This window comes from Ornithorhynchus anatinus, chromosome 2 (assembly GCF_004115215.2).
Source record: "Ornithorhynchus anatinus isolate Pmale09 chromosome 2, mOrnAna1.pri.v4, whole genome shotgun sequence".
In the NCBI taxonomy this organism is placed as follows: Eukaryota; Metazoa; Chordata; class Mammalia; order Monotremata; family Ornithorhynchidae; genus Ornithorhynchus; species Ornithorhynchus anatinus.
Genome location: NC_041729.1, coordinates 82,113,479 through 82,138,251, shown reverse-complemented (window position 1 = coordinate 82,138,251; position 24,773 = coordinate 82,113,479). Strand labels below are relative to the sequence as shown.

The following is a 24,773-nucleotide window of genomic DNA, read 5'->3' as shown; positions in this document are numbered from 1 at the left end:
CTGAGAGTCAGAGGCCTTGGGTTCTTATCCCAACTCTGCCACTTGTTTGCTGTGTGACCTAGGGCCAGTCACTTAGCTTCTCCTAGCCTCAGTATTCTCATCTGCAAAATAGGGATTCAGTACTTATTCTTCCTCCTACTTACACTGTGAGCCCCAAGTGGGACCTGACTACCTTGTTTCAATCCCAGTGTTTAGATCAGGGGCTTGACAAATACCACAGTTATTATGAACACAGTATACATTACCTAAAAATCTGAATGATTCTTATGAATTCCTTATTTGTGCTTTAGAATACACTGAAGGACCTGGAAAAAAGAAAAGCTGACTTGAATACTATCACAGAGAGCAGCACAGCTCTCCAGAGTTTGGTGGAGGGTAGTGAGACCATCCTGGAGGAGAAGCTGTGTGTTCTCAATGCTGGATGGAGTAGAGTCCGCACCTGGACTGAAGATTGGTGCAACACGCTATTGGTGAGTTACACATGGATTTTGAAATATGAGTCCTCTTTGTTCTGTCTCACCTTATTTGTGTGTTCTGGAAAAAGGAAGAAAATGAAGGAATAAAATTACAATTGGTGACTGCAAGAAACTGAAATAACTATTTAGTTCCTGTGATTTATTTTGCCAAAATGGAGTTTGACTAGATAGGAGACGCTTGTTCATTTTTATTCTCTCTGGAGCTAGAAGGGTTTTTTGGTAAATGTGTTGATTTCATCAATCAAAATAAAGAATGCAGAGACTCTTGGTGAATTAGTCTATTAAAGAGTAAACTAATCATGACTTTTGTGCCCCAAACCGGCTTTATTCATTTATTTTCCTATGGAGAGTTGACTTGTATGGTTTTAATTATTTATTATAGTGCTTTATTGTACACTGTGTAATAATATGAAGTAAAAACAGTGTGAGCTCTAGTATTGCTCTCATTTTTTTTTAGAAATTAGGATGATGAATATATGGTGGATATTTAATAGACTTTTGCTCTATGTAAAATGCTCTGGATTAGACTATATTTTTCATTTCAAAGAGACATAACCCATTTCATAATTTTTTTTATATTTGTAGTATTTCCAGGGATAATGTCTAAAGGTTTTGTCTTTTTTTAGTTAACATTTCATAATGATGGATAAAGTTAGGAAAAGCAAAATGGACAATTTCCTGGGTTTGCCAAACAGATTTGTTAGTGCACAAAAGCCAAGGGACTGAAAAATGTAGCAGATTGCATGCAGATGATGCTTTTAAATAAAAATTAGAAACAACTCCATAAAACACTGTCCTGCTCTTCAGACTTCTGATGTTTCTTCTGACCATCGGTGGTGCTGTAGTAGTAACTGTGACAATGAACAGGGCAAAGAAATTTGCAAGATGGTAAAAGCCAGCTAAGACCTAAAAAAAAATATTTGCTCAATTTAACAGTCGGGATGCTATTAAATTAGTTTTTCTCCTTCATTGTCCCACTGGTGGGATGCAAGCCAAGAGAGTATTGAGGTTGGCCCCATTGCCAGATGTCAATTTATAACTTGCAAATAGTAATAGAGTAATGGTAATACAGTATTATTATTTTTGTTTATCTTTTGCAATATTTATTCTTTTTCTATAACAGTGGGGTCACTTAATATGTGATTAAGTGGGTTTTAAAAAAAATCTGTGAATTGCTGTGAACTACTCCTGTGATCAGAATTGAACCCATTAGCATGTCTCGAATTAATGTAGATTACCTCCCCAAAGAATTGGACTGCACTTCTCATTGTGCCTTGGTCTCACCTGCCTTGCCGCCAGCCCCTGGCCCATTTCCTGCATCTGACCTCCTCAAATCTGACAGACAGTTACTCTCCCCACTTCAAAGCCTTATCAAAGGCACATCTCCTCCAAGAGGCCCTCCCAGACTAAGTCCCCTTTTCCTCTTTGCCCATTCCCTTCTGCGTCACTGACTTGTTGCCTTTGTTCTTCCCCACTCCACTTATATATATAGATATATATGTAGATATATACTTATATATCTCTATATAAGTATCTATCTATCTATCTATCTGTAATTTATTTGTATTGATGTGCCCTGCCCCCCGGACTGTAAGCTCATTGTGGACAGGGAATGTGTCTGTATAGTCATTTGCATGCAGCTCTCAATAAATACAATTTAATAAATGAATGAATAACCCTCTCCAAATATTGTTTTTATGTCCACTCAGGAATTCTTCTGTTGTTTTTTTTTTTACCAAATATTTTTGTCAGGTCTTCAACTGTAGTAACTGCTGCATCTTTTACATTTTTTTTGCATCATGTCTCCTTCCCTTTGCTACTTTCTTCATCAGAGAGTTTTCTAGTAATGCCACTTTACCTTTACCCTTCCTTTACCTTTATCTTTCTCTAGTAATACCACTTTATGTTTTTTGACATATTCTTTCTGATGTAAAAATACTGTGAAAGAAGGGACTTTAATTAGGCGTCAATGACAATAAATGCATTGCAGTACACTGTACTTTCTGAGGAGGAATAAAGGGGAACAGATTACTTCAGGGATACATTTAAAAGTCAGAAAAGCTGACATCTTTGAATTTCAATATTTCAGCAAGTTGTTAATAGACAGAGCTAGGGGAGTGGTCTCCCTCCTCTATCATCAGTGAGCTCTGACATTTCTGCAGGTCCCTTTTTCTTTTATAGTATTTGTTGAGTGCTTTAAGTATTTGTGTCAAACTGCTCTAAATGCTGGGGTAGATAAAAGTGAATTAGGTTGGACAGAGTCCCAGCCTTGCATGGATGTCACAGTCTAAAGAGAGAGAAAGGAGAACTGAGGCCCAGAGAAGTTAAATGACTTTCCCAAGGTTACACAGCAAGCAGTTGGCAGAGCCGGGGTTAGAACCCAGGTCATTTGACTCCCTGGTCTGTGCTCTTTCCACAAGGTCATGCTGCTTCCCTTGAAGTTGAGTGCTTATGGTGATGCTGCAGGAGGCTTTCTCAGGTTGTTTTTGCTGTCTTTCCAGAACCACCAGAACCAGCTGGAGATATTTGATGGAAATGTTGCTCACATCAGTACCTGGCTTTACCAAGCTGAAGCTCTCTTGGATGAAATTGAAAAAAAGCCAGCAAATAAAAGGGAAGAAATTGTGAAGGTAGCGATCTTATAGGCTTGAAAAAACTTAATCACCATGCCCCCTCATAATAAGAATAATAATAATTGCTGTTCCAAGTGCTTTCTATGTGCCAGGCACTGTACTGAGTGCTGGGGTGGATGAAAGCAAATTGGGTCGGACACAGTCCCTGTTCCATGTTGGGCTCATTTTACAGATGAGGTACCTGAGGCTCAGAGAAGTGAAGTGACTTGCCCAGGGCCACACAGCAGACAAGTGATGGAGCTGGGATTAGAACCTATGATTTTCTGACTCCCAGGCCTGTGATCTATACCATGCTGCTTTCCCATGCTTCCCATCCTGTTCCTATCTTAGCTCCCTGATTTCCTACTATAGCCCAACCTGTACACTTCACTCCTTTAATGCCAGCCTACTCACTATACCTTGATCTCATCTATCTTGCCACTGAACTTTTGCCCACCTCCTACCTCTGCCCTGGAACACTCTCCATATGGGACAGTCACTCTCACCACCTTCAAATCTTATTAAAAACACATCTTCTCTGTGAGGCCTTCCCCAACTAAGCCCTCATTTTCACTTCTCCATTTCCCTTCTCTGTCACCCTTGCACTAGGATTTGCACCCTTTACTCACCCTTCCTCAGGCCCATAGCAGCCCCATTGTACATATCCATAATTTAATTTATTAATATTAGTATTTGTCTCCCCCTTGGGCTGTAAGCTTGTAGTGGGCAGGGAATGTGTCTACCAACTCTGTTATACTGTGCTTTCCCAAGTGTTAAGTGCAGTGCTTTACAAACAAGGGGTGCTCAATAAGTATGATATATTGACTAAAGATTAACTCCCTGAATTCTTCTGTGGGATAAGTTTTTTTTTATATTCTCATTGTAGCTGGAAAAGCCAAGGTGTAAGGAAATTATGTAATTGCTCAAGTTTGCCAACTCTGCTAAAACCAGAAGAATTCTTGGCAGGATTAAAGTAGCATTTTTTTCTTTGGTCCCATGATAATTTTGTTTTCTTGCGTTTCTAGCGTTTAATATCTGAGCTGGATGATGCTAGTCTCCGAGTGGAAAATGCCCGTGATCAAGCCATTATCCTGATGAACAGCCGTGGTGTGGCATGCAATGAGCTTGTTGAACCTAAATTAAGTGAACTGAATAGAAACTTTGAAAAGGTTTCCCAACACATTAAAAGTGCTAAAGTGAGTAATTATTTTCCTCTCATCCATTATGAAATCCATATATGAAAATGCATTTTCAGACTGCCTGTATTTAGGGTTATGTAAGCAGCACATCCTTAACTAGTCTATTTTGCCTGAATTAACTTGTGAAGCTTTGTTTTTTTATTGTATTATTACAATGTACTTTGAGTATGAAACATGCATTTTACAAATTGGGGCACACAGCCCAAGAGGGATGGAGAGCAGGTACTAAGTTCCCATTTTAAGGATGAGAAAACAGACACAGAGAAGTTAGTGACTTGCCCAAGATGACTCAACAGGCAAATAAATGGCAAAGTTGGGATTAGTACTCTAACTCCCGGTCCTGTGCTCTTCATTCATTCAATTGTATTTATTGAGTGCTTACTGTGTGCAGAGCACTGTACTAAGCACCTGGAAATTACAATTCAGCAATGGAGACACTCCTTCCACTAGGCCACACTGCTTGTCTACATAGTATAAGTAAATGAAGATTGCAACCCAAATCCTTTGCCAACTAGATCCCTAGTAATTATAAAAGATTTAAGTAAAACCACGTTTACCAAACAGTGGTATTTATTGAGCTCTTACAGTGTAGACTGATTGGATTGAATGGGAAGTAAAGGAAAGCCAACTCTGGGTAATCATGCAGTGAGAATTTGGATAACAAATGCTCAGATGATTCATTCATTCAATCGTATTTATTGAGAGCTTACTGTGTGCAGAGCACAGTACTAAGTGCTTGGAAAGTACAGTTCGGCAACAGATAGAGACAATCCCTACCTAACAACAAGCTCACAGTCTAGAATGGGGAGACAGACAACAAAACAAAACAAGTAGACAGGCATCATTACCATCAAAATAAATAATAGAACCATAGATAAATGCACATCATTAATAAAATAGAGCATTTTAGCCATTTTCATCTCTCCTTCCATCACACCTATTATCAGAGCAGCTAAGTAGTCTAACTCTATGCCTTTGCACACCCAGTGACAAGAAGTTGCCCAAACACAAGTCACAGTAGAAAGGAAAGGGAAAAGAATCAAGGGGAGCTAACTCTCAATGCCCAGCCCTGGTTGTGCACTTCTGGAATCCTTTCGCTCCTCTGGCTGAGAGGACAGTAATGCTTTGCACATGAGTCTGGAGCTGACTCAGGAGAACTGGGGAGATTACCTGCAGTGAATTGCTGGGTCCTGCTCACTAAGGGGTCTTGTATCTCCTAGTGGGAGCGGTAATGTCTAAGCAGGGCAGAAAAGGTTGAAAAAGCAAGGAAGTACCAGGCACCTGGATTTAGATGTGTATCTGCTTCTGCCCTCTTCCCCATTCAGCAGCAGAAGTCTGCAATCCCTTGCTAGGAGTTGAGTGACCCCAGATAATTGTCCCAATTAGCCCTGTCATAGCACTGGTCCTACTGTGTAGATATATATGTGTGCGTATGTGTGTATATATATATTCATTCATTTAATTGTATTTATTGAGCGCTTACTGTGTGCAGAGCAGTGTATTAAGTGCTTGGAAAATACAATTCGGCAATAGAGACAAACCCTATCCAAGACTGAGCTCACAGTCTAGAAGGGGGAGACAGGCAACAAAACAAAACAAGTAGACAGGCATCAATACCATCAAAATAGATAAATAGACTCATAGATATATACACATCATTAATAAAGCTGTGGTGAGGGGAAGGGGTAGAGCAGAGGGAGGGAGAGGGGAGGAGGAGCGGGGGGGAAGGGAGGGCTTAGTCTGGGAAGGCCTCCTGGAGGAGGTGAGCTGAGAAGTAGGGCTTTGAAGAGGAGAAGAGAGTTATTTTGGCAGATGTGAGGAGGGAGGGCATTCCAGGTCAGCGGTAGGACATGGGCCAGGGGTCAACAGTGGGACAGGTGAGAATGAGGCACAGTGAAGAGGTTAGTGTCAGAGAGGAGGGGAATGTGCGGGCTGGGCTGTAGAAGGAGAGAAAGGAGGTGAGGTAGGAGGGGGAAAGGTGATGGGGAGCTTTGAAGCCAATAGTGAGGAGTTTTTGCTTCATGTGAAGGTTGATAGGTGACCACTGGAGATTTTTGAGGACGGGAGTGACATGCCCAGAGCGTTTCTGTAGTAAGGTAATCTGGGCAGTGGAGGGAATTATAGACTGAATTGAGGAGAGACAGGAAGATGGGAGATCAGAAAGAAGGCTGATGCAATAATCCAGTTGGGATATTTTGAGAGATTGTACCAGCAAGGTAGCAGTTTGGATAGAGAGGAAAGGGGCGGATCTCGGTAATGTTGTGAAGGTGAGACTGGCAGGTTTTAGTGACGGATTGGATTTGTGGGGTGAGTGAGAGAGCAGAGTGAAGGATGAAGAGAACAGAGCTGAGAGAGAGAGAGAGAGCTTCTAAAATGAAAAGTACTCCCTGCCTTCTCAACCTAATATTCAATATAGACAAGATAAGCAGAAACAGAGCATTTCCTCCCCCTGCCCTTAATAAGCAAGGCTGTTGGAAAAAAACTGCAAAGTTTTAGGGGCATTTTTTTTCATTTATATAGAAGCAGGATTGAAGCAGGAAAGGTGGAGCAGCCAAGAGCAGCCAGAGGAGGATACAAAGGTAAATAGGAGATCAGGCAAATAGGACTGGGGAAGGAGAGCAGGAATGACAGAGAAGGAAGCCAGGGCATGTGTGGAGGGATATAAATACTAGACAAACAGGATTGCTTAGCTTTATTGGTCAAGCCATTAGGATGGCGACTTAGGGCTCTCCTGAATACTGAACAAAACACATGTGGTGCCCTAAGAATTTTGTTGGGCACCCGCAGCTGATGTGATTATTTTACCATCACTATTTTGGGGAACCATCCCAATTTTGCAAGGTCCCAGAGCATTTCTTTTGGGTGGGGGTTGGAAAAGGTATCCTCAAACTAGAAGAACATCAGGAAATTGTGGAGTTGCTCTGTTGGAGGGTGATTGAATAACATAATATTAAGATTAATCCTTTTACATGCATGTAAGCAGACATGTTTTCCTATGAGTTGCCCAAGCCCAGGGACTTGCCTGTTTCTTCAGGAAATTGTGGAGTTGCTCTGTTGGAGGGTGATTGAATAACATAATATTAAGATTATTCCTTTTACATGCATGTAAGCAGACATGTTTTCCTATGAGTTGCCCAAGCCCAGGGACTTGCCTGTTTCTTCTCACCTTGAATCATTCTATGTATTTTTAACCTTTTTCACTCCATGGTGTTTTGACACTTTTTGTTCTCTTTGCACAGATATTAATCAATCAAGAGCCTTTGTCATATAAAATGTTTGTCAAGCCAGAACCCTATGAAGTCACTCTGCCTTCTGCAGATCTGGAAATACTAGAAAGGGACTTAGAAAATATGCTAAGGGTTGTGGAAAGGCATCTGGAATCCAGTGATGAAGATGAAAAGGTATGAACAAATAGGATGTGTGATGTTTAGCTTTTGGTCATTTATTATTTTACTCCAGGTGTACTTTGAGCTTGATTTTTTTTTTCTCTTCTTACTTTCTGTTGGTAATAGGGACTTAACTGAGGCATTTAGAAGGAGAATTAGCTCTTTCATACCACTCATAGAGTACATAGAGTACTGCAGGACAAGTCAACAGTGCCCTAATTACCCCAAAACGCCAGTGCTCTTTTAAAGAACACTTTATTTGTACACATCTTGTTTTTTAAAGTCAGTTCCTTCATTAGTATAAAAAAAAGTATATATACAAATGAAATTTTAATGATGAGCATAAGACCTATAAGTGGCTGAACACCTCTCTGTACCCCAGATAAACTATGAATAAGTACTTTTGAGACAACAGTATGGCACAGTGGAAAGAGCATGGGCCTGGAGTCAGAGGACCTGGGTTCTAATCCCACATTCCAAGCACTTAGTACAGTGCTCTGCACATAGTAAGTGCTCAATAAATACTATTGAATGAATGAATGAATCTCTACCATATGTCTGCTTGGGACCTTGGGCTATTCCCTCAACTTGCCTGAAATGATTCACAGTATTTATTGAGTGTTCACTGTGTGCAGAGCACTGTACTAAGCACTTGGAAAAGTACAATATAACAGAATTGGTAGACACATTCTCAGCCCATAACAAGCTTACAGTCTCAAGGGAGACTGTAAGAGAGAGCAAACTGCTTGTTTTCTTATCTGTCAAATGGGGCTTTGATATCTGTTCTGCCTCCTACTTAAATTTTAGCACCTTTGGAGGGCAGAGATTGTTGATTATCATGTATCTCCTTCAGTGTTTGACACATAGTATTCTTGGCATATAGTAATTGCTTTAACATTATTATTATCATTATTACTATTATTGCTCTAATACTGATTATTGTCTTCTGTTGGTGCCTAGATTTGCTTTTGGGGTGCTAATGTGAAAAATAACAATTCAGTAACTATTATGAAAAATATTTTTGTGACTAAATTATTGCTTCTCACAGAGTTGAAATTAGCTAGTGAGATCCACCAGGATCCCTGGCATCATTATCCATTTTTGAAAATGAAGTATAACTGATGTGCAAATATGACATCTAAAGGAACCTTTGCTTATACATTTCAGATGGATGAAGAGAAAGCTCAGATTGAGGAAGTTCTTCAGAGAGGAGAGCAGATGCTACAGCAGCCAATAGAGGCTAACAAAAGGGAGAAAATTCGTCTGCAGTTGCTCCTTCTGCAGACAAGACACAACAACATAAAGGTGCTCATTGCAGTGTTTTCAGGAATGTTGTGCAGTTGCAATGACCAGGTGTTTGGGAGCTGATGTAAATTAGGACATTTCATGGCCGTGGTCCTGCAGCAGTGAGACCATGGGGACATTTTTTTTTTACCAACTCCAGGCATGAAAGCTCAAATTTAAAATGTGCAGGAGAGTTCCAAGGGTTTGCTTTCATGTTGTATTGAAAATACAGTCATATGTTTTCCCATTTCAATTGCCCTTTAGGAGAAAGAGTAATTTGAATCCTCCTAAACCATGGACAAATGCTGGTCTGCTTTAGAATTGGAGGCAGTGTTGGTTCCTTTTTAGAATTCATATTGCTTTGACTGTCATTTGCTTCAAACTGCTGGTTACTTAGCTGTAGTACTCTTATCCCTACTTCCTTCAGAATCTATTTTGAATACATTAAATATTGATTTTTTGGAATCCTTTTCCTTCCCCCCTTTGTAGAACTATTTATAAGTTAACTAATGACTAATACATCATTCATTCAATAGTATTTATTGATTGCTTACTATATGCAGAGCACTGTACTAAGCACTTAGAATGTATGAATTGGTAACAGATCAGTGTTATGATAATTGACAAGTCCCTATCCTAGTGGGGTAGTAAGAAAGGATTAATTTAATTAGCTTGGTGGAAAGTTCAACTAAGTTCTCATTTTCTAAAAATGTTTAAAAATTACATGCACTATCCTTATAGTATTAACCAGTAATACATGAATTAGACCTGTAGCAGTAAATTAAATGAAGTAGTTTGTATTTCTATAAGTCAGTCAACCAATAGTAATGAGTCCCTACTGTGTGCAGAACACTGTACCAAGTAGAATTAGAAGACATAATTTTGACACTCGAAGATGTTTTCAATCATTGGCATCTATTGAGTGCTTACTCTGTACACAGCACAGTACTAAGTACTTGGAAGAATACAGTACAGAGGACTTGGTAGACTGCCCACAAGAAGCTTACAATCCAGATGGGGAGACAGACCTTAAAATAAATTACAGATTTTTATATCTATGTGCTGTGGAGACCATTCTCGTGTAAATATCAGTGTTTAAAGGGCAGATATCCAACCGTGTAGACAGTGATTCCAGCAGGAGAAAAACAAAATAATTACTATGGGGAAAAGGGAATTAAAAGATGAGGATTTAGAAGATTAATACTTAAATTGTAGAGTATAGAAGATTTGGAGCCCCTGAGGGCTAGAGATCATATCTAATTCCCAATGGTTTATTCTCTCCCAGTGTTTAGTAGAGTGCTCTGCACACAGAAAGTACTTCATAGTACTATTACTACTAAGGATATATACAAGTATAGTATATATAGTATAGTATATATAGTATGTACACTATATACATATACAGAAGTGAGAAGCAGCGTGGCTCAGTGGAAAGAGCACGGGCTTTGGAGTCAGAGGTCATGGGTTCAAATCCCGGCTCTGCCACTTGTCGGCTGTGTGACTCTGGGCAAGTCACTTCACTTCTCTGTGCCTCAGTTACCTCATCTGTAAAATGGGGATTAAGACTGTGAGCCCCATGTGGGACAACCTGATTCCCCTATGCCTACCCCAGCGCTTAGAACAGTGCTCTGCACATAGTAAGCGCTTAACAAATACCAACATTATTATTATTATTATTAAGTGCTATGCATGATTGTGGTACATGAATGTAGCTGGAAGTGATTCAAAAGTGCAGAGGTGGTAGTTCAGTGTGTATCTCTGTTATTTATTGAGCATGTAATGTGGGCAAAGCACTGTAATAAGTACTCAGGAAAGACAATACAGCAGACTTGGGAGGTGCGATCCCTGTCCTAAAAGATCTTACAGTCTGTAGGGGGAGGCAGACATCAGATATTAGGGATAAGGGAAATAGTAGGGTATAAGGATATTTACATAAGTATTATGGGTTTGGCATGAGGATTTAGCTTGTGGGAAAGAAAAAAATAATTGGTGGGTGCCTTCTAGAGGAGGAGGGACTTCAAAGGAGCTTTGAAGATGGAAAGAATTATTCTCTCATGGATTCAAAGTGGGAGAAAAGTTCTTGAGCGGGAAAGGAGTGAGCAAGGGGTAGAAGATGGGAGTACTGACATCAAGAGGTTCTGTGAGAAGGTGAGCTTTAAAACAATAGCTAATAGAATTGCTAATAGACTCTCCTTTGAGTTTAAATTCCTTCATCTCTTTTCCCTCTGCATTATTTCACTCCTGTGGTCCCTGGAAAGGAAGTTAATTCTGGACAGGCAGATGCTAGGGTCTTTACATGCTTTCTCCAAGGATAAAGAGGAACTTTATAGGTTGATGAGCTGCCCAAGTGAAAGTGAAGATAGTCTGTAAGGGCTTCATGGAGGAGATGATGTTCAAAAACTATAGGTAGACCTGAAAATGATGTAGATGGAGCAGACAGAGTTAGTCATGAAATCATAGGGCTAGGAGAGAATTTGGGAAATTGTTTAGAGTTTTGTTCCACTATTCAAGAAGGAGTGTGCTAACAAATTTCACGTGTGCCTAGGGTGGAAGGAAATGTTGGTTGGTCCCACTGTCATTCACAGGTGATAATCACTTTCATTGGCATCATCTTGAGATAATGAAGGATCTCTCTCTCTTTCCTGCCCGGCACCCCCTACCCTTTCCTTTCTCCATCCTAGAAAACCAATTGTCTGTTGTAGTCTTAGAAATTTCCATTTCCTCAGTAATGTGTTTCAGGCTTTCCCAACCCTATTTGCTAAGAAATTCTTTCTAGTATCTAGTCTAAGTTGCAGCTGCTGCAATTTAAGACAGTTCCCTCCATTCCTGCCTCTATTGGAAATGGACGAGTCTTTCATTGCCACCTGTCATAATCCATCATATATCTGAAAAATAGCTACCTGTCCCCTTCCTCCCTCCCTCCCTCTCCACCCTTTTTTCTCCCTGTTAAAAAAAAAAAAAACAACAAAAAAAAAACAAAAACACCCAAAAAACTTGAGTTCCTTAACCCTTTCTTTCTGGTTAAGTTGAAATGTCTTGTTTTCAATAGGATAAAATGCTACAATTCATTTCTCATCCCATAAATATTGTTGTTTTTGTCTAATGCTTTCCAAATGCACCATGTCTTTTCATTTGTAGGGCCTCAACTGAATAAAAGTTTCCAGGACAGAGGCCTACTTGAATGTCAGATTGTGTGTTCGTTGCCCAGATTCACAATCCGCATTGTATAATCCATTATTGTTAACTTGTGGAAAAAGACTTAGAATGGGAAAAAGATTTTGAGTTATGTGATAGAGAAATTTACAACATTAACCCTTCTAAATACATTCCTTTAATATTTTATTTTTAACAAGACTATACTGCCTTTGATTTGTCAATTGGAATTTAAATATACCCAACTTATTATGTAATTTTAAAAGTTTTTAACTTGAAGTAGAGCTTCATGCACAAGCATTATAATTATTATGATGATGCAGTTTAAATGACTGCTATGTGAAGAGGGCAAATATGAATTTAGGGTTATGAGTTGGAACACCTTCTGTTTCCCACATGGGACTCCCAGTCTATCTTAACCACATTTTTCTAAATGAAAAAAGTGAGTATCAGAGAGGTTGCGATTTTTTTTATGGTATTTAAGTGCTTACAATGCGCCAGGCACTTTTCTAAGCGCTGGGGTAGATATAAGGTAATCAGGTTGGACATAGTCCATATCTCACATGGGACTCATGGTCTTAATGCCTATTTTATGGATAAGGTAACTAAGGCACAGAGAAGTTAAATGGTATTTTGTTAAGTGCTTACTATGTGCCAAGCACTGTTCCAAGCACTGGGGGAGATACAAGGGGCTTATAGTTTTAATGACTTGCCCAAGGTCACACAGCAGACAAGTGGCAAATCTGGGACTAGAATCCAGGTACTTCTGACTCCCAGGCCTGTGCTGTATCGTCTAGGCCCTTCTGCTTCCCGATATGTGCAGATTGTGCATAAGTCCTAAGAGAGGGCTTAAGTGCAAAGGTGATGAGGTAGTCTGAGGCAGCTGCGGGGAGCAGAGTGGGGACCAGGAAGGTGGGGAAAGAAGAGATCAATAAGGAAAGGCCTCCTGGAGGAGGTGAGATTTTAGAAGGTCTTTGAAATTCGGGAGAGTAGAAGTCCTTTTAATTCTGGTAGATTCAGGTGTTCCTCCAGCTATGTTCCCATGCCTTTACTTCCATTTCTGCTGTTTCTCTTTGAAGTATTTTCTGAACCAAAATCTTCAATAGATTTAGTGTAACATATCTGTTTTTATTGACATTTCACTAAATTTGAGATTTTATTTTCCTTTTTATTAAATGCTGCCAAGATATTTAACTATTTAATATATATGTTTTACTACAGCCATGCAGGGCCTGGGCAGGGACTAGGTGCTTTATTCTGGATTGATGGTTTTAGAGCTATGTAATTAGAATAAATCTTTATCATTTTGACCATTTTGATACTCTTGTGCTCTGAAATTCCTGAGTGACCCAACACCTTCTCTCAGCGTACCCGTAAAAACCAAAGGGTGTGGCATTTCATCTTGGTTTGCTTCATTCATAATTATGGAACATTAACTTTTCAACAAACCATAAAGGGCATGTAGTTCAACATGGCAGTGCTTCAGCCTTCACCCTTGTATAGCGTTTGGCTTTACATCCATATTCTGCATTTATTTACTAGTTTTGCACATAGGATAATCTTGAAAGGATTATTTACTAAATGCAATCAATAAAAAAAATCTGCATTCCAGAACTAGTACTAGCAGTTCCCCAAAGTAGTAGTGGTAGAAATAGTAATAGCAGTAGCAGCAGCATTTATTTACTGTGTACAAAGTACTAACCTCTGGGGAAGAACACAAGGAAATGAATTAGACAGTCCCTGGCCCTCAAGGAGCGTAAAGTCTAAGAACAAAGTGGAGAGTGGGCAATGGTGGCCGACACTTAAGGAAAGATAAAAAAGAAAAAAAGGGGAAAAACAACATAAAGGAAGAGAAGGATAAATGCAAGAAATGAAAACAAAAAGAACAATAAAGTAATCTCCTTAGAGGAACATCATTCTGAATCTACATGGCTCAGAATTCAACAACTCTAATAGACAAAGTAACTGCTAGGGTTTTCTATGCTCAGCTCACTGCCGGTGCTTGAATTCTTCTGGCCACACTGGTGCAAGGCAGGTCAGATTGAGACCTCCAGGACGACGTGGGGAGGGCTGTGTGAGTCAGTGGTAGGGACTCGGTACCTCTAACCCTCAACATTCAGTCATACCTTGCCATGCCTGGGAGAATACTGTGAATGATGAAACTGGGAATTATGATTTAAGTTCTGTTTGGATTTAGCATTTCTTGCCTTTCCCTAGAATCCACCTAAAGTTGTATGTATGAAGAGACTGAGGTGACTGAATAGGTTGGCTTTAGAGGTTTGAAGTGCATGGGCTGGGTTGTAGACTCTAAGCCCGTCAATGGGAAGGGATTGTCTCTATCTGTTGCCGAATTGTACATTCCAAGTGCTTAGTACAGTGCTGTGCACATAGTAAGCACTCAATAAATAATATTGAATGAATGAATGAATAGTAGGATAGAAGTGAGGTGAAGTAGGAGGGCACAAGATGATTGAGTGCTTAAAAGCTGATGGTAAGAGTTTCTGTTTGATGCAGCGGTGGGATGGACACCCCCTGCAGATTCTTGAAGAGTGTGGAAACTTAGACTGAACATTTTTGAATAAATGATCTGGGCACAGAGTGAAATATAGACTGGAGTGGGGAGAGACAGGAGGCAGGGAGGTCAGCAAGGAGGCTGATACAGCAATCAAGGTGCAATAGGGTAAGTGCTTAGATTAACATGGTAGCGGTTTGGATGTTGAGGAAAGGACAGATTTTAATGATATTGTGAAGATGGTACTGGCAGGATTTAGTGATGGATTGAATATGTGGGTTAAATGAGAGAGAGGAGTCAAGGATAACACCAAAGTTATGAGCTTGTGAGATAGGAGGGATGGTGGTACTGTCTGCAATGATGGGAAAGTACCAGGCACTTTACTAAATGTTGGGGAGGGATTAAAGCTACTCAGGTTGGACATGGGGCTCACAGTCTTATTCCCCATTTTACAGGTGATGTAACTGAGGCACAGAGAAGTGAAATGACTTGTCTAAGGTCACATCGCAGATAGCAATGTGGCTTAGTGGAAAGAGCACAGACTTGGGAGTTAGAAAACTTGGATTCTAATCCTGGCTGTGCCACTTGGATGCTGTGTGATGTTGGGCAAGCCACTTAACTTCTCTGTGCCTCAGTTACTTCATCTGTAAAATGGAGGTTAAGACTGTGAGTCCCACATGGGACAACCTGATTGCCTTGTACCTACCCCAGCATCTAGAACAGTGTTTTGCACATAGAAAGCACTTAACTAATACTAAATGTGCCAAACCCATAAGCACTAGGGTGGGTACAAAATAATCAGAAAGATCTTTCAAATGGAGAGAGATATATAAATATATTACATAGGTTCATTTAATCATTTACTGAGTGCTTACTGTGTGCAGAGCACTGTACTAAGTGTTTGGAAAGTATAATTCGGCAACAGATAGAGACAATCCCTACTATATATCTAGACAGAATTATCTCTACAAGAAAATCTTCTTGTTCTAGGTGTATATAGAGATTTATATGTCTGTATAGATATGTATCTAGATCAGGCAGATGGATATGTATCTTTCTATATACACAGATAGATAAATCTATATAGAGATATATAGAGAGAGGGAGCTCTATATTATCTATTTTCTTTGATCCTGCCTTCTTCCACAGAGCTTGTTCAGGATCTTGTTTAAAGGAGTTTTTCTGGCATATTGGTTTAAATTTAAGGAACAGGATTTTAAAACTGGTTCAAGGGAAATTACTTCTTCCTTCGGGACAGTAAGCAGAAATATTTGCATTGTCTCTCATCCCACTTCCTGCAAGGAGCTAGTGATTCTGTTCCCTGGACAGCATCCTCTCCCAATTGCTTAAGGCATAGATAGGGCCTCCATGCCCCAGGGAATGCCATACCTAGGGGGTGTGCTGTGGGACCTCTCAGCTGCCCCATAATCTGGGATTCTGCCCTTGGGGACAGGTATGGGACAACAGACCCATATCAACTACAAGGGTGAAACTGACAGTCAACCTGGTTAAGATGGACTCCTCGGTTGCAGGCTTAGTTGTGCTCAATTCTGAATGTCTTGGTGAAACAGGTTAATAGCATTCCCTTCGATTCATGGTTTTACACAGCTTCTTTGTCCCCAAGAACTTAGAGTTCAATTGTCTTGCTCTTTACTGTACATCTTAAGGACAAGGGATAGCATTATCAACCTGAATATATCAGTGGTCATTCTCTGTTAAGATTGTCATTGAATGTTGTGTTTGTAATCAGTGGCCAATGAAACTGCATGGCTCCATGCTGTCTCCCATAAAACAAGTGTTTGAGGTATAATGTCAATAAATCCTTTGACAGTTGAAGTTTATATAATATGCATTATGGCTCTGGGCAGTATCTGGTAGCCATTTCCATTTAAAAGTGTGCTAATGCAAATGGACTTAAATGCATTCCAGTTAATGAAAACATCAAGAAAGTAAATTAAATCAGGGGATTTGACTAAAATCTGGTTTTAGTCAAGTCCATTCCCACTCGAACACAAGAAAACATATTTTATAAAATTGCCTTTTGCCAAAGCCGTCTTTTCCTTTCAGTGATCCAGCAGATGGAGGCATACAATTGTTTGAATTTTTGGCAAGCTTCCTTAAACTATTTATTCCTGGCAAATTGTATTGAGCTATCTACAGTGAATTGAACTCAAAGAGATGCTGAAGTCCCAGGTAATTTATGCCAACATGCTTTACAGGTGTATCTGCAATAGCAAGAAGGTCATGAATATGTTTAAGTTCTTTCTCCACCGAGAAAGCTTCTTTGACAGCTTTTTGGCCCAATCTGCCTTGCTTGATAGTAGTTGAAGTGACGAGCGCATAAGCAATTTGTCCTGCTTTGATTTTGTATAAGTCAATTTATACTTGAAAATTAAACAAAAACTTTTGTGAGCAACTCATTGTAGTTCAGTGTAATGTAGTTCTGCCTTGGACACTGAAAGGTTCATAGAAATTTAACAGTGGGATAGGGGGTTCCTTTTTCCTCATCTTTGTTCAAGCATCTGGATTTTCTTTCCTGTCCGGGAAAGAGGCTGTCTCATCGGCAATCCAGATGCCCATGCTGGGCTTGGTGAGTAACTATTGGTACTGTGAATTTTCAGCCATGATATTTAACCAAGTACAGTTTGCAGAGCGTTGTGCTAAGTATTTATGTCCTCACTTTAGTAGGGTCTAAAGATGTTGCTGGTTTAATAGTGTAGAGGAAGAGTTTCAGCACAATGATTCTTCCTTATAATAATTGTGGTATTTAAGTACGTACTATATACCAAGCACTGTACTAAGCACTAGGGTAGATACAGTTATCATCGTCATCATCATCAAAAGTCCCACGTAGAGTTTAGAGTCTAGAAGGGGGAACAGGTTCTGAATTTTGTACATGAGGAAACTGAGGCACTGAGAAGTAAAATGACATGCTCAAGGTCACACACAGCAGTCAAGTGGTGGAGTTGATACTAAAACCCAAGTCCCTTGATTCCCAGGTCCCTACTCTATCCACTAGGTCATGCTGCTTCTACTTCTAATCAAAATATATTCTTATTTCCCAGTTGCAATTCAAGTTCAGATTTCCAAGTTATTCTTTAATCATTCTTTTAAATTGATAGTGGGAAACCAAAGTGTCCATCTATTTTCACTTCCAACTCCTTCTCATCATTATAGGCAAATCCCTTTCTCTTACTGCCAAGGGCCATATTTTATTCAGAGTGAAACTTTGAAATGTCAACTCCAAAGGAGTGATAGCCCTCACAGCTTTTTGAGCTGAACACCCAGCCCCTCTCAACAAAAGCCTCTAGCAAGGCTTGAGTGTGTCCAATTAATGGTATTTATTTATTCATTCAATGGCATTTATTGAGCACTTGCTATGTGCAGAGCACTGTACTAAGTGCTTGGAATGTACAGTTCAGCAACAGATAGAGACAACCCCTGCCCAATAACGGGGCTCATAGTTTAAACGGGGGAGACAGACAGCAAAGCAAAACAGAACAAAACAAAACAAGCAGTCTGGCACAGACATCATCAAGATAAAAGAGAATCATATAAATATACACATTATAAACAAAATAGAGTAATAAATAATATTTACACAGTATTTGAGTTCTTACTGTGTGCAGAGCACTGTACTAAGCACTCAGGAGAGTACAGTACAACAGATTTGTCAGACATGTTCCATGCCCCAAAGGAGCTTACAGTCTAGAGGGGGAGACAGACATTAAAATAAATTAAGATAAGTATGTAAGAGCTAGGAGGTAGGGTGAATGTCAAATGCTTAAAGGGAACAGATCCAAGTGCAGAGGCAATGCAGAAGGGAGAGCATGGGGCTGAAAACCATAAAGACCTGGATTCTGATCCAGGCTCCACCACTTCTCTGCTTTGTGACCTTGACCAAGTCACTTCACTTCTCTCTGCCTCAGTTCTCTCATCTGTTAAATGGGGATTAAGAATGTGAGCCCCATGTGGAACAGGAACTGTGTCCAACCAATTTGCTTGTATCCACCCCAGCACTTAGTACAGTGTCTGGCAAACAGTAATCACTTAGCAAATACCACAATTATTATTATTATTACTATAGTAATGGGGGCTTAGGAGAAGGTGTCTTGGAGGAGACGTGATTTTTCGTAAAGCTTTGAAGGTGAAGAGATCGGTGGTTTATTGAATATGGGTTTGCTTGGGGAGAGTTCCAGTCCAGAGGGAGGACATGGCAGTGAGATAGACGAGATCAAGGTCCATTGAGTAAATTGGTGTTAAAGGAGCAAAGTATGTGGCCTGGGTTGTAGTAGTAGTAGGAAATCACTGAAGTCAAGAAGGAGGGGGAGAGCTGATTCAATGCTTTAAAGCATTCAATCAGTAAGGAGTTTCTGTTTGATTTGGAGGTGGATTTCTGTGGTATTTGTTAAGCACTCATTATGTGTCAAGCACTGTTCTAAGTTGTACGGTAGATACCATTTATCAGGTAGGACCTAGGTCCTGTCCCACATGGGGCTCACAGTCAAATAAGAGGGAGAACAGGTATTGAATCCCCATTTTACAGTTGAGGAAACTGAGGCCCAGAGAGTCTGTGACTTGTCACACATCAGGCAAGTGACAGAGCTGGCATTAGAACCTAGTGTCTCTGGCTCCCAGGACCACTCTCTATCCACTAAGCCATACTACTGCCAGGGGATGGGCAATTACTGGAAGTTCTGGAGGAGTGGAGAGATGTGGCCTGAACTTGTTTTATAAAAGTGATCTAGCCAGCAAAGTGAAAGTTTGGACTGAAGTGGGGAGAGACAGAAGGGAGGGTAGTCATTGAGGAGGCTGATGTGTAATAGTCATGGTGGGTTACAAGTGCTTGCGTCAGCATAGTAGCATTTGGATGCAGAAGAAAGGGTGAATTTTTAGCAATGCTGTGAACTGACAGGAACTGACAGGATTTGGTGATAAGGTATAAAAAAGGTTCATCATGGGTAACATTTCATTTTTAGATTGGAGGTAAGAAGTGGGAAGAAATATCATAAATAATGTGGCCCAGAATGATCAGGCTTCCAAGAACTAACAAGTCAAAAAGCCACCATTTTGGCCTTTTTAACAGCGACTATTTACCATTGGCTTTGAAACACTGAATCAACTCTCTGTTTCTTTCCTTACCTCATTGATTTCCTACTACAACCCAGTTTGGACACTTAGCTCCTCTATCACCGATCTACTTCAGTGTACCTTGATCTTTTCTGTCTCGATTTCCAGCCTTCTCCCACATTCTGCCTTTGGCCTGAAACTCCCTTCCCCTTTATATACAATAGGCTGCCACACTCCCCACCTTCAAAACCTTATCAAAATCACATCTCCTCCAAGAGGCCTTCCACCACTAAGCCTTCATTTACCCTACTCCTTCTCCCTTAGGATATTCACTCCACCCTCAGCCCCATTATACATATGTTCATATTCGTAATTTATTTTAATGTCTGTCTCCCCTTCTAGACTGTCAGGTGGGTGAGGAACAGGTCTCCTATCTCTGTTGTATTGTACTCTCCCAAGGACTTAGTCCAATGCTCTGCACACAGTAAGTGCTCAGTTTATACCACTAATTGACCATGTAAATATTTTTGGAGGCGATGCTTCTTTGTCATAGCATTCCAAAGGATACCTGATCTTTTTTTTACCTTATGGATCTGTCTAGCATGATTGATAGTGGTAATATCACTTAGTTCTGGGGAATTATCTCAGGTTATTTGGGTGTGCTCTTGCTCTATCCCCTGGACCTTTCCTTCTCTATCTCATTCTCTCTCTTTCTCCCTTTCTCTTTCTCCCTTTCTCTCTTTCTTCTGTTATATCTCTCTGTCCTCTCTTTTTCCCCCTCTTTCCCCCTTGACTCTTTCCCACTCCCTGTCATTGCTGCATTTCTTAAGCCTTTCAGGAACACCCTGAATCAATTTAGCATGGCAGTTAGCTCTAAATATATATTACGTCCATGAATGTATGCACGTGTTTCGTTACTAGCCTTCAAAACCAAATGAGACATGTGAGATGCGTATGCAAGTAACTTGGACTGTTTGTTCCCATATTGTTCAGGAGATTGATTATTCTCCACCTTAAGTGACTGCTTTCTTCCATCTACTTCAAGACTCCATTTCAAGGTCCTATTTCAGTGGATAAAATTGTGCTGTATCTGTTTTTAAGGTGGGAGTGGGGGAAAAGCTTGTCAGCAAACTCACATCTCATTTCTTATGCTATCGTTTTTACTTGGAATTGAGAGATTCCTTGAAAATGACAGCTGATCATGAGATCTATATCCTACTCTCTTGGCTCAAAAATTCACCTTGCAAGCAAAATGTGGAATGTAGGAAAATAATGTTTGTAGTGCACAAGGCAGTTGCGTTACGTGGAGCTGCTTAGTCCCACTGTCTCCAGGGCCCACTTCCACGCTCATAAAGGGAGAACAAGGAAGGGAAGACCCTGCTTCTTTCTGAAGTTCGAGAAGATGGGCCTGGGATTCAGAGGACCTGGGATCCTGGCTCTGCCACTTATCCGCATTATGATATTAGGCAAGTTACTTAACCCATCTATGCCTCAGTTCCTTCATTTGTATAGTGGGAATTCAATACTTGTTCTCTCCCTCTCTTACTTAGACTGTGAGCCCCATGTGTGACCTGATGATCTTGTATCTACTTCAGTGCTTAAGTGCTTGGCACAGAGTAAGCACTTAACGGTTATAACACTTATAATTATTACTTCTTATTTGATTTAATGAATGAATGACTAGAAAGTGAGACTCAAGGCAACCTTCAAGTACCAAAGGATCACAAAACACAGAGCTTGATGATTCTCTCCTGAAATCAGGGGAATACCAACCTAATTTTCCACTCTACCATTCTCGAATCCTCAATAAGCACTGTTTCTCTGGGTTTTAGTGCTCTTTGCCTTTTTTGGACACACACATTCTTATAGCCTCCTTTCTTCTCAGTTTATTTCATATTCTTTAATTTTTTTCTTCTTCTTTAGACTCTGATTTGTGGTCCTTGAAAGTATGGTTATATTCAGGATAGAATCGTTTCAGTTTTCTCTAAACCGACAGAATTATTTTCTTTACTAAATATTATACAATTCTTGTCGTCTCTGGTGAATTTAATAGTGGCCTGTTTCATATTTTGTGATCCTCTACATTAGGGAAGCACTACTAAAATATAAATCTCTGGATGCAGAGCCTTATTCTGATGTGCAAGGACAATTTGATTGATCACTCTATGGGGAAGAGCTATTTTGGGAGTATACAAAACAGTTTTATTCCTGAATGGTCTCAGTGTTTCTGTCAAGATGATATTAAGACATAGAAAATAATCTCTCCCTGAAGACTCTGTATGAACAGGGATAACTTGGATGAATCTGACTTATGAATGTGAGGCATTTGCTGAATAAACTGACCTTCGTATATTAATTCAGGGCCTCAGTCATATGAAGCCATTCATTATAATTGGATGTAAAATTCATTAAACGTACAGCTGCCTGGCATAATTCTAGATGGTATGAGCTAAGGGGGCAAGGAGATGGGATGAAGAATCATGTGTATACTGTGCCCCTGTTGTTTGTGAAATTACCAGTCTGCTGAATTTGTTAGATGAACAAGATGCCAGGGAGGCTAACTATGTCCCTTGTCTAATACACGTAGACTTTAATCAGAAAAGGCTTGCTGAGCCTAGAAGGATGGGAAGGATTGGGGTAATGCTTGTTTGAATAGGACCAAATTTACTTCTCATAGCATTCCTTGGAGTTATCATTTCACCATAAATCTTCTTCCTAAATCTTATTAGCTTTGTCCTTAATTTTACGGGAGAGAAAATGCAACCTATGAAAAGGGCTTTAAGTTGTTTTCAGCCCAGAGCAGCACAATCATTAGCACATCAACTCAGCACCTCCCCCAGTCGGTCCCACACCTTGGCTGCTATCCTCAGTGTTTTGCAGTGTGAAGTTGTTGCTGGCACTGCACTACACATTTATTTGCTCCCAAACTCCCTCTGTGCATGTTTAGCTATAGAAGAATTAAATAAAAGCTCCAGCTTTTGTTCTTGGCAAAGTGTCTACTCTTTAAAGGCTGACATTGTATCTTGCCAGAGTTGATTTTTACTTTTGTTTTATCTTTTAGCCTCTCTGGGTACATTAGAATGCTACTTCTCTGAATCATGTTGATCTTGCCCACTGCCATCCAAGTGAACTGAAATTAGATGCAAGTAAAACATCCTAATCCTGCCCTCACACCCCGTCCTTCCCTCTGTGGCTAGACAGCACTTCCCTTCTCAGTGGCTGCCCCTTGAAAATTGAAATATAAAACACCAACCACAGTTTAATAGAAAAAGAGGAGGGGGTAGATGGAAAATTAGCACAATAAATTAGTATAGCTTGGGTCAGTGACTGCTGATATGGAAAAGCACTGAGAGGTAGGTACTATTTTAGGTTGCTATACTTCCCTTACAAAGGAAAAAATTTAGCAAACAAAGCAGTTGACTGGAAGGAGAAAAGACACTGAACAGAAGATGCTCTACAGAAAATGGACACAAGAAACTGGACAGGCATGGGACTAAAACCGTGCCCATAATCAACAGGGGCAGACAGACATTAAAATAAATTACAGAAAGGGGAAACACAGTATAAGGACAGTTACAAAAGTACTGCAAGGCTGGGGTGGGTAACAAAGTGCTTAAAGGGTACACACTCTAGGGCATAGTAGACTCAGAGGGGAAGGTGGGAAGGGGAAAGGAGGGTTTAGTCAGCCAAGGCCCCTTGGAGGAGATGTGATTGTAGGAGGGTTTTGAAGGTGGGAAGAGTAGTGGATTGTCAAATATGAAGGGGGAGAATGTTCCAGGCCTAAGGGAGGGCATGAGCAAGGTGAGTTTGCAATACAGAGCGTAGGTGGGTGTTAGGGCAGTGGAGTATGCGAAAGAGATTAGCAAGGTAAGACTGTTGTCTCCTTCTTTAGACTGGAAGCTTGCTGTGGGCTGGAAGCATGCCTACCAATTCTGTTTCATTGTACTCACCCAAGCACTTAGTCCAGGTCTCTGCATACAGTAAACATTCAATAAATGCCATTAATTGATTGATAGGTGGGAGAGAGCCGATTGAATGCCTTAAAACCAATGGTAAGGAGTTTGTTTTGGATGTGGAGATGGATGGGAAACGATTGGAGGTTTTTGAGGAGTGGAGAGATATTTGTTGAATTTTTTTTCAGAAAAATGACCTGAACAGCAGAGTGAAGTATGGACTCGAGAGGGAAGAGATAGGAGACAAGGAATTCAGCAAGGAGGCCGGTACAGTGGGCAAGGTGGGATAGAATAGGATAAGTGGAAAGCAGTGTGGCCTAAGAGATAGAGCGGGGACCTAGGAGCCAGAAGGGCCTGGGTTCCAATCCTAGATCTGCTGGTTGCCTGCTGTGTAACTTTGGGCAAGTCACTTAGCTTCTCTGTTCCTCAGTTTCCTCAACTGCATTAAATGGGGTTCAGTTCATGCTCTCCCTCCCATTTAGTGGGACAGGGACTATACCCAGCCTGATTTACTTGTGTCTCTCCAAGTTCTTCGAACAATGATTGACACATAGTAAGCATTTAACTGTACCATAAATAAAAGTGCTTGGATCAATGAGGTAGCAATTTGGATGCAGCAGAAAGAGCAGATTTCAGCAATATTGTGAAGGTAAAACTGACAGAATTTGAAGACACATTGAATATATGGATTAAAATAAGAGAGGCTAGTCAAGGATAAGGCTAAGATTAAAGGCTAAGGAGGCGGGGAGAATAGTGGTGCCATCGGCAGTGTTGGGAAAGTTAGAGGGAGGACAGGGTAGGAAGGGTAGGAAGATGAGGAAATCTGTTTTGGACATGTTAAGTTTGAGGTGTTGGTGGGACATTGTAGGGAGTGATGTCCTGAAGGCAGGAGTTCAGGACTGGAGAAGTAGACTTAAGAATCATTTGCATTCATTGAGTCAATTGTATTTATTAGTGCTTACTGTGTGCAGAGCACAGTTCTAAGCACTTGGGAGAGTACACTAAACAACAGACCCATTCTCTGCCCGAAATCTGCATAGAGATGTTATTTGAAGTCATGGGAGCTAATTCTTCAAGGGAATGGGCATGGATGGAGGTTAGGAGGGGACCCAGAACTTAACCTTGAGG

At 40.4% G+C, this 24,773-nt stretch overlaps 1 protein-coding gene across 4 annotated transcripts in view; it reads left to right on the top strand.

Moving 5' to 3' along the window:
• Positions 1–24,773, top strand: part of UTRN (utrophin) — a 609,179-nt gene that overhangs the window by 223,223 nt on the left and 361,183 nt on the right. For all 4 annotated transcript variants that reach the window (XM_029047836.2, XM_029047843.2, XM_029047848.2 and 1 more), the window contains 5 exons: positions 291–470; positions 2,978–3,106; positions 4,114–4,284; positions 7,527–7,688; positions 8,841–8,978. In XM_029047836.2, the coding sequence (XP_028903669.1) occupies positions 291–470; positions 2,978–3,106; positions 4,114–4,284; positions 7,527–7,688; positions 8,841–8,978 (780 nt within the window). The remainder of the gene's footprint in view (positions 1–290; positions 471–2,977; positions 3,107–4,113; positions 4,285–7,526; positions 7,689–8,840; positions 8,979–24,773) is intronic.